We start from the raw sequence: 16,779 nt of genomic DNA, 5'->3' as shown, positions 1-16,779 counted from the left end.
AAGAGAGGAACAGAGGGGAGAGCAGAGGAGAAGAGAGAAGAGAGGAGGAAGAGAAGGAGGAGGAGGAGAAAACAACCAAATGCATCCTCAGCTCCCTGCCAACTCCTGCCAACCTTGGTGATCAGGTCCCTGCAATCGATCAAAAATGACAACAGGACAACAGGACCGTGCAGCCATGCAGGGCATCGGGCAGCCCATACCCTTGCCCGCTGGACTGCAGAAGCACCAGGCAGGCAGACACCTGCCAAGGAGCAAGAACACACTCACCTCACTATGGCACCATCCCAGTCGTGTCCCCAGACCACTGTCCTTCCTCATAAACACCCCAACCAGCCTCTGAACCCACAAGACGCAAACAATCAGCTCTAAAAATATCTTCCCAGAGATCCCTTCTGAGTGTCTGGCAAACGGCAGTGCCCCAGAACCCACATGGAACCTCCAAGCTCTCCGCGTTGCTGAGACTGTAAGAACAAATCCCACCGCCTTCCAGCGCTTCCACGGAGGTTTGAATCCAGAATTGTTTGCTGTCACACTCCAAACTCTGGCGAAGGCACCGCACAAGCACCCGGGTTAAAAAACACACGTATGTGGGAGAAAAGAAGGGGGAGGAGTAGAGAAGAACCAGAACAGCAGATCTGGGGCTAGCGGATCTAGCCTAGGTTTCAGCGCCTCTACCGCAGACATGAGGGTCAGAGCCTCAGATCTGCTCCAACCACGAAGTAGCCTGGGTCTGCTCAGACAGCGGTCACAGCTCGATTGACTTCCATTGCTGTTCTCAGCTCTCCTCACAGCCAAGGACAAATATTAGCAAAAATCAAAAAGCAAAAGGAAAAGGAAGAGACCACATCACAGTGCCCACACCACCCCCCCATTCCCTCCTTTATCTTCTTATCTCACAGTCTCCTCGCCCATTGTCTAATCTCAGGGGTAGGAAGTTAGCCCCTCTCTGCAGCCCCCTCCCTGGAAACCACAGGCACAGAAATAAAGCCAGTGGACAGTTTCCACTTCCGTGCAAATCTCCCACCTGCAGCCCCGACGCTGGAGAGCAGCCCTTCCAGGAGATGCGGCTCCCTGCTCAGCTCGCCTCTCCTCTCTCCTCTCTTCTCCTTGGAGTCTCTGATAAATGGACTCCAGGAGCCTGCGCTTCTTAGCAATAAATAAGCTCCAAATATAGAAGAGGGGGGAAAAATATGATGAGCCTCCCTGACATTTGTCTTTAAAATAAAACTAGCTGCACGTCAAGTTTGAGCTTAATTTCTGGAAATAGGCGGAAGTCGCTCCGGATCATGCATGGAAGGCTAATTGAAAAGATCAGTCGGGGCGCTTGTGGCAGCCTTGTCACTTTGTGACAGTGCTCCGCTCCGGGAAATTGCATCGTCACGACAAACGGGACCATGATAAAACGACCCTTTCCGTCCCTATTTGTAGATCACTCAGACGAGATTGAACCGCACTCGTTTCCCCTTCGAGGGGAGCCGCGTGTTCAGGATAGCAAAGGCTTGGGGCAGAGGGGGGGGCCCTCACCGCCGAGAGGGGGGCCGGAGCCTAAGCTCAATGAGAAGTGACAGGCGTCGGGGGGATCTGGGCTCTGCCTAGGCGCAGCATGAGTGGGGACGACACGGGGACATCACTTTTCCAACGGAGCAAGGCCTCGTTCGCGCTTCCTGTCTCTCCCAAATACCCTTCCTTGGCTCAGCAGGACCCATCTACCCTCCAACTGCAGGGCTTCCCCTTTGGACAAAGGAAGCCTCCCCAGAAAGAGAAAGGCTGTCCTAGAGAGAGACCAAGAAAGGCTTTCCAAACTTCATGCGTAGCCTGGGCGATTCCCAACCTCTGAATACCAAGGCAGAGGAGGCCGCCTAATCCTAGACTTCCCCCCACCCTTGCAAAATAATAATAATAATAATAATAATAACAACAACAACAACAACAACAACTTCCTCGACGCCTCCGCAGGGACCATGGGCTGGTGCTCGCCCAGGAAACAAGGAGACGCCAGGGCCAGGTCGCCTCTGCCAGCATCGAAATGGCAGCGAGGCAGCACGGCTCAGTTCCCCTTCAGAGGTTAAGCCTCAATCATTGTGTCCCCTCCCCGGGGAAGGCGGGCGCTCCTGCCCAGTAGCTATGATTATGCGCCTAGAATCCGACCACGAAGCATCTAATAGGAAAACATATGGTGTCAATTTGGATGCTCTGCGCCTCGCGCACACCCGGGAGTGAGGGGCACAAAGCCCCGCAGGCCTGCCCGCGACCCCGAGGCCCCTCGGGGCCCGCCAGCCAGGCCACAGAGGCAAGCACTGTGCTCCTGGGCCCCTCCGTGAGCGCTGGGGAGGCTGAGCTGCAGGAGGAGAATCCAGCTGCCCTGGGGGTGGGCAGAAGCCTTCACTGCCAAGAAGGTTGCCTCCTGGGCCAGCCCCCGGGGCCTCCAGGTTCTGCACAACTGAACCCCCTTTACAGCTTGCCACCTTTACGTCCTCTCCCCAGCTTCCGTCCACCAGCCGCTGAGGCACCAAGAGGCAGCCAGCGCTTCCAGGACAGAGGCATCTGGCTCTAGGGACCCGTCTGGTCTGCAGTCCTACACCTGAGCCCTTAACCCGAGTCCAGATTCCGCACCTCAACCTAGATTTAGGCTTCACTGGGCCTCCAGGCTCCCAGGTCCGGACTCCAGACTAGCCCTGCTGCATACCAACACGCTTGGACTGACCAGGAAGGTGGACTGGGCCCTGGGGGCCTGGGCAGAGGGCGCATGGGAAACTCAAGAGGCGGGATCAGAGGTGCCATGGGCATACCCCGGAAACAATCAGCACCCACACAGCAGTAGCAGGGCTTTGCCAAGTTCTTGGCTGAAGCCCGACTCTTTTCCCAGACCCAAGAGCCCAGTAACAGCCCCACTGGACAAGTTTACCACCTCCACCTCGCCCTCACCGCAGGCTTGGGTGTCTTGCCCTCTAGGCCCCAAGAGGGGTGGAGAGGGAAGGAGCTGCCCAGGGAGCGACTCGGGGAGGGGAGCCCCACACCCCGCCCCATGGAGGAGACTTCTGTCTTGGCTAAGCCCAAAGGGGCCTCCTTCTCCTAGAGCAACCAGGAGAAGCCTCCGCCCCTCTCTGCTCAGCCCAGCCCCTCTCTCTGGGGTCAGAGCCCGGGCAGGGGAGGGGAGGGAGGTGTGAGTTACAGGATTTGGGGGGAGGGATGGGGTTTCTCTACCTCAACTTCACAAACTGGAGTGGGCTGTTCTGAAGCGCCCAGCTCCTGTTTGTCCAGGAGCTAGAACAGCGGAGCAAAAGCCCTCCCCTCTCAGGTTGCCAGGCGCAGAGGGGGGCACAGTTGCCTTAGGTCCCTGGGGTTTTTCCTTGCTACCACGGTGGCCTGGTCAGAGCTGACCCCTTCCCCTGACCCACTGGGTCCTCGGATCCCCAGCCCCACGGGAGAAAGACTAGAGGCACTTACTGTTCTGCATGCTGGCACTGGCTGTGGGGCGCGGGATCCCACGGGGCTCGAATATGGGATTCTGTTAGCAAGAACACAGGCATTAGTCCTGGGCGGGGTAGGCCTGCCTCTGGATGGAGGATGACCTGGAGCCAGGACAGGGGCTCTTTAGGAAATAACCCACACAATTGCTTAGAGCTATCTGAGGGTCACCCAGCTCTACCTTGCAAGCATGCAACAATAAAAAAATAAAACACTCCAGTATTCCCAATCTGTATCTTCCAGACCCCAAAGTATTAAACCCTTTCATCAGAAGAAAGGATGACCCTATTTTGATTTTTTTTCTTTTCTTCCATCTGAACAACAATAAAGAAGCGTTCTGAATCTGTAGGGTTTTGGATCCCAAAGCAGCTTTCAAGCCACCACAGAACTTGCCTGGAATCTGGGATGTCTGTCCACTCTCACAATAAAAGGTCTCACACATCTGCGCGCCCCTAGTTAAGGTCTTCCCCCTAAGATAAAACAGAAGGCGAGAAAGGTGTGTCAGATTGTGGCTCAAACGCAAAGGCCGCGGGTTCCCTGAACCACACTCTCAGAAAACAAAACGAAACAAAAATACTCATCTAGGACTCACACTGCCCTAAACCCCAAATCTCAGAGCTGCACCCACGTTTTCGGCAGCCTCTCCCGCAGAAGTCTCTACCTTTTAGAAGTGACTGCTCTGGCCTGGCTTGGGAGGACTGGAGAATCTGACAAGCCAGGCCCCATTTGCAAAAAAATATCTAGAGCCAGGGAAAGGAAAAGGGAAAGAACAAGAGAAACGGTGGAATAGGGGGTAGTGAGGTACACACACGAAGTTTAGAGGTGAAGGGAAGAGGACCTCAGAACTTCAGAGTGCCGGAGAGTGCAGGCTGGGGCTGGTCCGGAAAGCTGCAGAGCCATCCTCTCCTTGAGGAATTTTACCACCCAGCCGCCTAAGGCCCCCAGAACCCAATTCTCTGGTTACCACTTTCTCCTTCACTCTCCCCTTCAAAGCTTCCCAGCCAGGCCCTTCCTCCACCCATCTCCCAGCCTTTCTTGGACTTTGAATGTGGTGAGCCCAACTTTTCCCCCTCAAACCTCACTTATTGTTATTAACTTTTCTATTGGTGTTTAGATCGTCCCCCCTTTTACTGTACTGGGACACACGCTGTCTACCTCGCCTCACTGCTTTAAAAAGTAGGAACAGGAGGGGGTGAGCGTGGTCGACAAAGCCTACAGACAGTGAACAATGGCTTCTATTCTCCAGCTCTCCCCATCCCCAAAGAGCAAGACGGACTCTCCCTAACCAGCAACACAGCTTCCAACCACACGTACCAACAACCCACCAACTCACAAAGGGAACAGAGGAACACTTCTTGCATTGTAAATCCTGACCTGGTGCTTGTCTCCCCCAAGATTCATTCTCCACCACCCCTTCTACCATCCGTCCCCTGAGAAGGTTTTTGGGGGAGGGGAGAGAAAATAGAAAAGTAATTTCTCGTTATAAATATCTGGAGGTAATTGTGTTACTGGTGTGAGTTGTTAGGGGCTGTAAAAAGATACAACGGCACCGTAGGGTGCTCAATTGGGAAGAGAGAATTACAATGAAGAGTCCATTCAAATGGTTTGGGCAAAAAAAAAAAAAGAAGTAAAATAATTAAATAGTCACAGCATCATTTCTCCCCGTTTAAAAAAAAAACACAACACTAAAATACTCCTTTTTGTTCCTGTTTTGCCTATTGTGATTATTAATTTTGCTGCCTGCAAGCAAGGAATTCCAAGAAGCATAATTTTTCTCCCTCCAAAGCCATTCAGGGTCTAATTTATTACCTAGCTGGGAGGCAGCTTAAATCCATAAAAATTAAACTTAGGAGGAACATTTCTTCCCAGCTTCCAAATTTGGCCTGGTAAAGATTGGAGACGGCAGAGGGCTACCTAGTTATGCCTAGCTGCATTGGCTCTCCAGGCCTCCCACCTCTCAGTCCCCTTGACCACGGTCATGCCTCCACCAGGCAAAAACCCCAACTTGGTTCAGAATGTGTGTGTGCCCTCCCCTCACCCCCCCACACATGCCCTCCAAGTGGGACTCTGAAAAGGCAAAGTGGTAGCAGGCCGAAGAGGAGTATCGGAATACTCCAGAAGGCTTAAAACTTCCGAACTCCTTCTCCGTACCACTCTGTGCTCAAACACCAGCGAATGCCCCCATCCCAGCAGCTATATTCTGGATGCTTTTTTTTTTTTTTTTTTTTTTTTTTAAAGAATTCAGTAGCTGATTACAGAGAGGCCTAACCGAGTAATTTTCAAAGCATCTGGGAAAGCGTTTCAAATTCCGGTTCTACTCCATTCCCACCCCCTCTCGGCAGAGAATCTACCTAATTGCTTAAGTAATCGCTAAAGTGCAAAAAGCAATCTGAGAGGCTGGGCATGCCAAGCCCGGAAGCAAACACGCCGCCCCCCGGGAGAGTTGAGAACCCCCAGCCTCCCTCCAAGCTCAGCCATGGGGTCCCTAAAGCCCTAGATGGGTCAGGGACTCGCACCAGGAATCAAGCAGTTTCCAGTTGGAAGTCGCCTGAGCCTTGGTCCACTAGGCCACTGGGCCACAGCCTTCCTGACACAAGCCTCAGCTTTCAAATGCTGATGTTTAAAATTACTTAAGTCTCAAAATCCAACCCCAAACTCCGTAGCTGGGGTGAATGGGAGAGCTCACTTTTGTCCCTCACGGCCTCCCCGGCCAAAAAGTAATTAGCAATTAAAATGACAAAGTTTTACTCTCTAGGGCCAAATAAGATAACAACTAATCAAATTGCCTTCAGACGTTTTGCAAAGGTCACTGGCTATAAAAAATGTAATGTCAACGGCAACAACTATTATTTCTCCTACGTAAACTCACCGAGCTTTTAAGCTCTTTGCTTTTTATTTCATTTTCTGCTCCCGACCCTCCTCGACCTTCCCAAGTTCGAGTTAAACATCCAAAATGGCTTAAGGAGCTGTGCAGAGAATGAGAGAAAAAGATCTCATGTTCACGTTGTTTTTAAACTTTGCAGAAATCACTCAAGACTGAAGGGCCGGGTTTTAGCGCGCACACACACACACACACACACACACACACACACAAATACAAGAGAGAGAAAGCATTTTCACTTGAAATTCAACTCCATTTCCCACCAATTACACTTGCTAAAATTCGGGCCTATTATGGAACACAGAGACCGAGAAAAACCGGACAAGGAAAGAGGCAACAACTTTATGAACTTTGAAAAGACACTTTTCCTCCTGGGGTCTTAGAATCAATCGAAAAGCTCTCAAATTACTCGGACTAATTGGCTGGGAGAGGATGTGATCAGACGAAGGGGAAAGCCAGTGTTTTCACATTGATTTTTGTAAAGCCTTATAAAGAAAAAAAAAAATCAGAGAATTTAGATGTTTTTTTTTTTTAAAGCAATCCAATCCACTTTTCCACCTCGAAAACTTGTTGAAATGGCAACACCGAGTGCAGCATTGTCAGAGGAAGACAAGGAAACATACCCACCGGGCGCTGGGGGCTGGAGGACAAGAAGGACCCCAGCTTTCGCAGGGCGAGGGCGAAGGTTGGGGGAAGCGTGGGGAGTCAGAGAGTTTGCAAGTTCCGAGTTCTGCGCTCAAGTTGAGGGCGAGAGCCTGAGGGCTTGAAGGAAGCAGATGATCAATCCTGTGCTCGGCTCAGAGCTCCCTCGGAGCGCGCGTTCGACCGCTTTGGCCTGGCGGCTTCCTTCCCGGCGCCCGCTCGCATTGCCTTTCTCTCTGCATCCAGCGTGCCGTTGCCTTGCCGATCGACTCTGCTCCTGCGGACGGCGGCGGGCGCGGTGCCCTCGGCGCTTGAGTGCCAGCGGACTTGTGTGCCCGGGCCCAAGCTGCACAAAGGCGGAGGGCGGGCGAGGAGGCGGCGGAGCGGCGAGCTGGCTTCCTTGGCGCTCCCTCGGTGCGCCCGCTCCCTGCGCGCTCCCGGGGCCCTCGGCTGGACAAAGCAGCCGGCAGCGTTTGGTCCCCGCAGCCGTTCCCGGGCCTGGAGCACCTCAGACCCTCGTCCTCCTCTCCTGCGAGCCGGGAGCATTTGGAGTTGATGGGGGGGCCGGGAGCCCCGGTGCTTCTGCGAGCTCAGCCCTCGCTGGTGCAGGCGCTGGGGGTGAGCCGGCCGCCGGCCCAGAGCCCAGCGCCGCTCCCGCTCCCGCTCGCCGGCCGTCGCCCTCCGACGCGGGCTTTTGCTTTTGCTGGAAGTACAAAGTTTGGGCTCCAGCGTGGAAACTTCTCCGGCCCAACTCTCCGGGGCGTAGCAATGCGGGGGGGGGGGGGGGGGACCGGCGAGACCGGAGGAAGGAATGGGGGGGGGGGGGGAAACACGGGGAATACCTGCCTGAATATTGCAATAAAAAAAATGAAGCGAGAAGAAAGAAGCGGACTCACCTTTATGAGGCATCCTCTCCCATCCAAGCTCCTGTCAAGAGTTTTGTTTGCTTGGGTGTTGAGGGGTTTTTTGTGGCTGTTATTGCTGCTTAGAGACCACCTCGGTTTGAAATGACGGTGTTTTAGAGGAGTTGCTGGCGAGAGTTCCCTCCACGGATGCTGCCGGGTTGGTGTGTGAGAGCAATTCTCAGATCCCTGGGAAAGGAGACAGAGATTGACAATAAAATGGGCTGTCAGCAGGCTGGAGAGAGAGAGATAAAAGAGTGTGGGTGAGGGAAGTGGCTGCAGCCAGCACACCTATGCTGATTGGTGATGGCTCAAGTGTGCTAATGTGTGTGTGCCGGGCGCCCGGCCTCGCCTCCACCGCTCCTCACTGGCCCATTAGCGAAGCCTGACCTCTGTCATCATCCTCCAGCAAAACACTTCCTCCTGCGCCTGAACCAGAGCGGGAAATGAGGCCGAGCCACCACGGTTCGCTTTTCAAACCCACTAATCACTCCGCCACATGCAAATGCCCCGCTCGCTCCCACACAAAATATTGCTTTATGCAAAGCAGCGCCGGGGCCTCGCGCCCGCCGATTGGACGCTCCCTCTCCCCGCCGGGTGCAATTGGTCCGTTTGTTTGAATATGAATACACTTGTTTTCGGCTCCGCCGCCGGTGGGTCGCCGCAGCTCCTCTCCCCGGCGCTGGGCCCCCCGCGGCCGGGCTCCGGAGCCGGTGCTCGCCGACACCGCTAGGCTCCGGGCGCCCTGGGAGTTAGCGCGGCCCTCCGCCCCGTGGCTCGTGGCTGCTAAGGGAGTTGGAGGAGGGGGGGGGGGGGGTCGCGCCCCCTACCTCCCCAAACTGGGCTCGGAACTCTCAATTCGTGGGGAGCAAGTTCCCGCAGACCTTTCTTGCCATCCTCCCCGCAGCTTGGCCAGCCGCCCCGCCCCCGCCCGCCCTCGCCCCCGCCCCTACCAGGTCTCCGCCTGGGCACCGTGACACCGAGCGCCGCGGTGGCCGCGCCCTACCCCACCTGGCCGCCGCCGGGAAGAAGAGAGAAGGGGGTGTAAGCAGCACTGGGTTTCGGCAGCAACACTCCGGGGATGGCCGAGGCGAAAGCGAGGCGGAGAGGAGGCTGCGCAGGCTGGCCACTCCTCGGCGAGGCCGGGCCGCCTTCCCAGTCCGGGCCTCCCTCCCCAGCCTGCCCATCACCCCACCCGCGCTCCCCCGGCCCTTTCTTCTGTTCTCTCTCCTTTCGGAAGCCGCCGAGCGCAGCGGAGCGGAGTCACCGGACGGGGCTGGAGAGGCCCCCCGAGCAAACAGGCCACTTACTTTGTGTACAGAGGGTTCTTGTGAAAAGCCCTGAAGAGTCCTCACCAAACACTCAACCAACTTCTCCCACGTGCCATTTGTTGACTAAGTGCGGCTGCTCTTCCAAGAAAGGAGGGGGCCCCGAAGGGTGGGGGTGGGGGGCAGATGGGACGGGAGGAGGATGTCTGGGGCCTGAAGAGGAGGGAGATGACCAATGCTGGGAGAGGGTGTGTGTGTGTGTGTGTGCGTGTGTGTGTGTGTGTGTGTGTGTCCTCGCCCGTGATGTCAGTGTGCATTATCTGTGTGTGGTGCAGGTGCATCGGCACCAGGATTCCTTCTTTTGGGTCTGCTCAGTCCACAGAGGCGGCTCCCCTTCAACTGTTGCCAGAAAACCCAGGGAGGAAAGTAAGTAAATGGCTTTTCTCTTCTGACCACACACCACAAGTCCATTTGTTGAATGCCGGACAATTAGGGCACACCTCGGTGCACTCCAAAGGCACCCCTTGGCGCCGCAGTTAAGGTGACGGGAGAGAGTGGCTGCCTAGTCCTGCGAAGTCCAGGAGCTCTCAGGCCCTGGCACAAGGGAAGGGGAGGTTTAGGGATGAGGAACACACCCTAGGACCCTGCAAAGACAGGGCTTGGGAGAGCTGAGGCAGAGAGGCAAAAAATGAAGCCACCGCTGGGTGCACTTGACTCCTCTTGACTTAGGAAAAGTGTTGAAAGTCAGAGCTCACCCATGAAATCCGTGTAACTCTGAACTCGGTGCAAATGGCAGGGTAGCTGCCCCTAGAAGCTGGGGCCACGGGACGCTGTCAGCTGCCTTGGGCCTCGTGTGGGCCACCCATTCTGGTCCCCAGCCCGGACCCAGTAACCCCGCTGCTGAGGAGCTTGGGCAGAGCTCGGGGAGAGCGGAGGCCTCCTCGGGCTCCACCAGGGTTGGGGCAGCACAACCCTTTCAGTTCCTCGGTCTGGGAACCGCTCTTCCCATAGGCCAGGTACCCTCTGCACCAGGACAGACCCCAGGCCAGAAGCGAAGCAGGTGGCACGGGCGCTCAGGTCAGCGGTCTCCTGAGCGAGGTTTCGCAGGACCGAGACTTCTCCCCGTCCCCGAAGTGGGACAGCGGGCCCAGGTCTCAGGCCAACGAGAGTCGGCATGTGATGTTTCTCTCCTCTCCTCCTTTTTTACTTCTCAAAGAAGCACTAAAGAAACTTGAATTCAAGTCCACTGGGCATAAGCAAGGGGGAAGGAGGGAGGAGGCCCAGAGGCGGTCCGAACTGGAGGCTGGAGGTGAATATCATTTTTACAACCTCTCAATTAGGGACCGACTGGATTAGCACCTTCTTAAGCTTTGCCTCGGAAAGGAGGGACCGTAATCTTGTTGCTATTTCCCCCCTGGGCACTGTCTCTTGGAATCGCTGCTTCTCCCACCCCTCAACCCCCACCTCACCTCCTAGAAAAGTTTTAACAACAAGAAAAACAACAAAAATGATAAGAGGCCAGGAGCCAGGAGTGAATGCCACTGACGTCATTGGGTGGGGATGGGGGTGGAGGTTAGGGGGAGGACTCTGCACAAACAAGAAACAAAAAGGGACTTAGCTGCTTCCAGTGTGTCAATATTTGGGGGCAGGGAGGGGGGCGGGAGTCAGAGTTTTCAAAGTTAGAAGGGTGGAGAGCGAGATCTCACGTTCTCCCTGGGATAGGGGGTTGGGGGTGCTCTTCTGCCTCGTGGGGGGCGCCTCTCTCTCTCGGCCAAGTACACGTTCTGGGCGGGGGGGGGGGGCCCCCGACGCGGCCAGTTGGGGGGCAGGGGCGGAGAGGCAGCACGTGGGGGGGGGGGGGACAGAGGTGAGAGCAAAACTGAGACAGCTCGCATGTCGCCATTTTAATTGCGGCTTCGTAGGCCCACTAGCTGCCCTCCAAGCAGGGGGGTGGGGGAATCGCGCCTCGGGTTTCCGTTTCGCTTCTTCCCGCCTCTCTTCAAGTCTTCTCCCCTGCCCGCTGCCCGCTGCCCGCAGCGGACAGCTCCCGGCCGGTTCCCACAGGGGCCGAGGAGTCATCCCGCCTGGTAGGGAAGGCTGTTTGTGCCGAACTCACCGCTCACCGGAGAATGCCCGGGGCTTCTGGCCTGTATTCGTTGGTAAATGTGAGATGGGCAGCAACTCACCCCAGTGCTCCCAGGCATTCGAGGTTGCCCGCTCCCCAGATTTCCAGTCTGGAGGAGGCCTCTGGCTAAGCTAAGAGGCGGCCAGCTCTTAAGAGATGTGCTTTTTTGGCCCCGAGTCTCCCACCCGGTGTTGGCGTTGCAACACCTCTGAACTGCCGCTTTCCACTCCCTAGCAGAAGCGCGGTGCTGGCACGCTGGGGAGGGTGAAGAGGAGCTTTTCTCCGGAGTAGGAAAGTCTCTGTAAGCGCCTGCACCACTTTGCAGAGACCCAAAAGGCTCTCTTTTCTGGCAAAACCGGGCCCAATGAGCACAAAAGGCAAAGGCCGACCAGTTCCAGGTGCCTCTTTCACTTCAGGCCTTTCTCCCTCCCTTTTTCTCCCACCAATATGTGAGTTCCAGTTCACTCCTCAGCCTCCAGAGTACCCGAAGGCAGAGAAGAATCTGGAGTTGGCAGCATCTCCAGCCTGTGACCTGGGTGCCTTGGCCTGCTCTTGCCTCGGACCAAATACCAAATGGCAGGTGGGTTCGGTCCTCTTTCATTCACGTTAGGCAGAAAGCGCATCTCTTCCTCTATATCTCCACCAAATACTTCACACACACACACACACACACACACACACACACCCCAACTGGGTTTCTCAGCAGACACCCAAGCTTTGCTTCCCGGATCCTAGGATCCTACATGCGGCTCTCCAGAGAGGGGCCCCGCTTTAAAACTCCAGATGCCTAAGACATTTGCAATCATTGGCACTCTTTGATTTTTGCAAATAGGGTTCTCAGGAAAGTTTGCTTTTCATTTGGTCGCCTAGAGAGGTTCCCTGTTTCTCCTGTCCCTGTAACTCCTGCCCTCAAGAGGCAAGAGTTCGGCTTTACACAGCCCCTTCTCCCTAGAGATTCCATCTCTAAACAAACGAAGTCCGAAGTTTGTCCCAGTGTCTCAGGCTGGGCACTGGGGAATTTGCTGGGGGGTCTGAAGCTGGGGAACAGGGAGGGAGCAAATGTCAGGGCTGGTTCGCTGGAGCTAAGCACATCCTGGCAACTCTTAAAGAGACATTGATTGGGACAAGCTGTTCCCCACCCCCGCAAGAGTTAATATGTCTGTTAATCAAGACACTAAGGACCCAAGATAGATTAGCGATTGGAGGACATAGGCAGAAGTGAGGATCAAAAGCCGGGGTCCCAGATATTTGTCAGCATGGTCGCACACACGTATTTTCAATTAGAGAACAATTGGGCCACCACTGCCTAACCAGCCTCACAGGTGGCGACTTACAAACCTGGCTAGCAGGGAAAACCAGGGAGGTCAGGGGAGCATGGGGAGGCCAGCCAGGGGAGAGATTCCTCGGAGGGGCTGCAGATTGGCTGCTCAGCTCGGCCTGAGAGAGTTTAAGAATCAGCAGCCTGGGGCCCTGAAGCCTCAAATTCCCACTTCCCTGCCCCCAGGAGAGAGAATTAAAAATAAAACAACAAATAATACGGACAGTATCGGCATCCATCCATCCCTCCCGGCCAGCTCCCCACTGCTCTGGCTGGGCTCTGGCAGCCGGGAGGCACTGGGAGGGGGGGGGGGGGGGCGACGCAGGAGCCGGAAGGGAAGTTTGTGCGGCCAGAGGAACTCTCCTTCCGCTGCTCCAGCGATGCCCCCTTCTGCCCCGGAGGGACGTTAGGCTCCCTTCGGTTTCCCTTTCAAATTCTAAAATAAATAAATTCACGCCATGCCCTGGAGAAATCCGAACAGTAGCTCTTTCAATAATCCGAATGAAAGGAGAGAGTTACATCTGCCCTCGGTGATGGAGAAGGGCGCTGGAGTGAGAAGACGACCCAGGAGGTCCCAGCTTGCCCGGGCGCTGGGGGAGGACTCTGGTCAGAGGTAATTATGTCACTGCGCCTTCTCGCCGTGACAGCCAAATAAACACAATCTCCAATAAACATCTCTAATGAGGGAGGAGGCCCGAGGATGGCTGGCTTTGATTTATGGCTGGAGGAGAAGGTCCACTCCCCACAGCGAAGTGGGCAACCTGCTCCGCTCCTCAGTCCAGAGAGAGGAACTCGGGGATGCGAGGACCCGGGCTCAGGTAAGGCGCTCGACCCGGTGGCCGCTGCTCCTGGGAGAGGTGGGCAGGGGATGGCCACTGCTCGGAGGTGGGTCGTGATCCCAAGCACCTGTCGCAGGTGCCTGAGATGCAAACGTCCTGCAAAGATGAGGGTCCCCCCAGAAGGTCTAGAGAGGGGGCGCCAGGAGCCACAGTGGGAGTGTGGGGTGAGCCTGGGCCTGATGGAGGCGCCTATCCGACCTCCCTGCCCTGCCTAAGCCCGCCCTGGCGTCTCCGGACGCCTACAGCTGGCCTCCACCAGGAACTTTCGCCCCGGGGAACCATGGATGAGTAGCGGTTTGGGGGTAGGGGGAGTTTTTCCTTTCTTTACCTACTTTGGAGAAACTTCTGGCACCCGGCAGAGGCCCTCGGAGGACAGGGGAATCCTGGGTGCTGCTCTTCCCGGCCCTGAGAGGCCGGGCTCCCCGGGCGCCCGCAGGCTTCCCGCGGAGGCGGCGCAGCGCCCGCCCGCCCGCGGTCACCGGAGCCAGAGCCGCGCTCTCGCTCGGCGCGGATCGCTAATTCCTGGGTCTTCCGAAGGGAAGCTCCCATCGCGCTGCCCCGCTCTGCCGGCAGCAGCATTCTCTAGTTCTCTCCTCTCCTCTCTGAGAAATGAGCTCGCATCTCTAGGACTTTGTCTCTGTCCGACCCGTCTACACTTTGCAACCGCGGGAAACTTTGCAGGCGGGGGGCTTCTCCACGAGTGCATGTGGTGAACTGCGATTGGGGGTGGGGGTGGGGTGTGAGTGCAAACGGCGTCTCCCCTCCCGCATTTCTCACGGCTGCCAACGGCTTCTGCGGACAGCAGCAGCAGCAGATCCCCGGCTCCACTCCCAGACCCTCTTATCCCAGCTCAGCACCCAACGGCAAGTCCCCTCTGGGGACTGGAGCGTTTCTTTGCTACTTTTGCAGAAAAACACGCTCGATAAAGACAAGGCATCCCCTCCTCCCCTATCCTATTCCGCCCTCTGTAATCCCCTCCACCGTTGCATTCCTCCTTTTAAAGGCAAAAATCAAGCCTCCCCCCCTCCCGACCCCCGGGCTACTTGGGGCGGGCTTGGATGTGGAGGCACCGGTCGTGGGGAGCTGGGAAGCGGCGCGGGCGCGGGCCGGGCCGGGCGGGGCCGGAGCCCGGGCGGTTACCTGGGAGCGGAGGGCGGGGAGGCAGGTGAGGCTGGCGGCGCCGGTTCCCACACTTCTCACCGCAGGGAAAGTGGCAGATCTGACAGCCGCGTTCTACGCGAGGACCTGCCCCAGAGTTTAAATGTCAAACATAAGAAAAGAGGGTGCTGTGGCAGGCGCTAACTTTCCTTAATACCCTCGCCAGCGCGGTGCTCATTGGCTGGCAGGCCCGCGTGACGTCAGGGCGGCCAGAGTTGGGCTCAGCTAAGCGCCCACCAGCGCTCTGGCCGGGCGGGGAGCCGCCTGCTCCCTATTCCCTGTCCCCTGCGTCCGAGCCCTGCCTGGCCTTCCTGGGCCAGCCCATGGCTGCCCATGCCCAGCCCGGCCCGACTAGCCCTCCCTGAGGGCTTAGAGCCAACCCCAAGGAAACCGGTCCTCTTGAATGCGCCCTACTTCCTTCCCCTCGTGCAAGGAGCCCCCCCCCCCCACCTCCTCCCAGGAAGGCCAGCTATCTTTCCGGGTGACCTCCAGGTCCCCTCCTCGGATCTGAGAGAGTCACTTCATCAGAGGGACCTGAAGCTACACAGGGTTGAGAAGGAATCGTTTTCAGGAGGAGCTGAAGGAGCAGTGGCTACCTAAGATGCCCTGGGGCCTACAAGTCATCAGCAGGGCACAGATGGGATCTCGGGAGAGGATGACCAAGCCCTTCACCCAGGCTAGGCTAAACTCCTCTCCAGGCCGCTGGGTTCTTTCCTGGCCTCCTTAAGCTGAAAGGCTCCAGTCACGTAGAAAATGTCGTGATTTTTAAATCTTTGACTTTGGGGTTAACTGCTGACTTTGTGGCCTAGAGGAGGAACATAAGAAACCCCAGATTCTGAAGTCAGGATTCCCCTTCTGGGAGCTGAGGCAACCACAGAACCTGGGGTAGGGGGTGATGGGAGAATGACCTGCTGGGTCTGTACTTGTTTTCCTCTCACAACCAGTGTGGACTGACTGGGAGTTGGCTTAGTTGAGCTGGGACTGGCTATCCTGGGAAGGGGACTTAAACCCACATTGTCATTCCTGGGTCTCACTCCCCAACCCCCAACAGAGGAGGGGGCTTCTCAATGTCCAATCCCTTCATTCTCTGCCTCCAACTGGGTCTGGAATATGGAAGTGAGAGAGATCTGGCCGGGAGGGGTAGGGGACACTTGCCAGGTGGTAGAATGGGAAGTGGGGGTGGGGAGCATGAAGTGGAGGCCTAGACTTGGGTGTGTGAAGGCTAGGAGAGGAACACTGAGGCACCTGGGCCGGAGGAGGGCCCCAGGGCCAGTACCTGGCTTGGATGGGGTGACACAGCGAGAGCCAGCACAGATGGCACGAGAGAAATTGAGGGGTTCCTGCTCCTGTCCCCTGGCACACCTGGACAGTTGTGGGGTTTCCAAACCCTCCAGGAGGCGGCTCTAGGCAGCCTGCCTGTCTGCCCACTCCTCTCCTTGTTTTTTTCCTCCACCCTTCAAGGGCCTGAGGGCAGGGTAGAGGTGGGGAAGAGAATGGGAACCTCTTGGTGATCTAAGCTGATGTTCTTACTTATTAATAACCAATATCTGCAACTCTCCCCACCCAATCACCTGGTCTTCTAGTATCAGGGGCAAGGAGCATCCATCCCTACACACACACACACACACACACACACACACACACACACACCGGCCACTCTCATCTAAGCCAGCATACTGCTGTGATCCTGGCTCCTCACCTGGGCTCCACTGGGGAGTGATGTTCACAGAGGCTTTAGCTGGAGTTTCTCCACTGCCACCGACCTTCTTCCCTGACCTAGTTTTTTGGCAAGTGTCCTAGCTGCCCTCCAGGACCTGGTCCAGCTCTGAGCTCCAGATGTCCGGAGGTCTCTCCAGCTCTGCAGGCTGCCTCAGAGATTGGGCTTGCGTGTAGGCCCGGGGCCTGACCAGGCCTTCCCTGCTAGCTGGTGACCACGCCTGGCCCCCACCCGCCCCCTCTGTCCGGAAGGGAGGCCGCCAGGAAGGCTGCTCCGGGCTTGTTTGGAGTCCAGGCAGTTAAGCGTGCGCGAATCCCTGCAACCCCGCAGGGTGCTCGAGAGGGACGCTGGAAACAACACGGCCCCAGTCTCCTTATCTACCTGTCAATAAAGGGCGTGCTGGGGCCGTGCTGGAGCGCAGGCGGTGGAGGCGAGTCTGGGCTAGGCTCTTCCGCGCTCCG

General features: G+C 56.7%; 1 protein-coding gene across 14 annotated transcripts in view; it reads right to left on the bottom strand.

Moving 5' to 3' along the window:
• PAX6 (paired box 6) overlaps positions 1-14,747 on the bottom strand; it is a 29,036-nt gene extending 14,289 nt beyond the window's left edge. For 4 of the 14 annotated variants that reach the window (XM_036428566.2, XM_036428575.2, XM_036428572.2 and 1 more), the window contains exons 1-4: positions 8,185-8,400; positions 7,888-8,082; positions 3,862-3,938; positions 3,448-3,508 (exon numbers count right to left, since the gene is read on the bottom strand). In XM_036428566.2, coding sequence (XP_036284459.1) covers positions 3,448-3,457 — 10 coding nt within the window. In that variant the 5' untranslated portion in view covers positions 3,458-3,508; positions 3,862-3,938; positions 7,888-8,082; positions 8,185-8,400. Of the gene's footprint in view, positions 1-3,447; positions 3,509-3,861; positions 3,939-6,976; positions 7,066-7,887; positions 8,412-14,583 lie in introns of those variants that run through there. The other 10 variants (XM_036428568.2, XM_036428578.2, XM_045577822.1 and 7 more) reach the window with 7 other exon arrangements.
• Between the last annotated feature and the right edge of the window lie 2,032 nt (positions 14,748-16,779).

This window comes from Pipistrellus kuhlii, unplaced genomic scaffold (assembly GCF_014108245.1).
Source record: "Pipistrellus kuhlii isolate mPipKuh1 unplaced genomic scaffold, mPipKuh1.p scaffold_m20_p_9, whole genome shotgun sequence".
In the NCBI taxonomy this organism is placed as follows: Eukaryota; Metazoa; Chordata; class Mammalia; order Chiroptera; family Vespertilionidae; genus Pipistrellus; species Pipistrellus kuhlii.
Note: the sequence above shows the minus strand (reverse complement) of the source record. Positions and strands in the feature narration are given on the sequence as shown.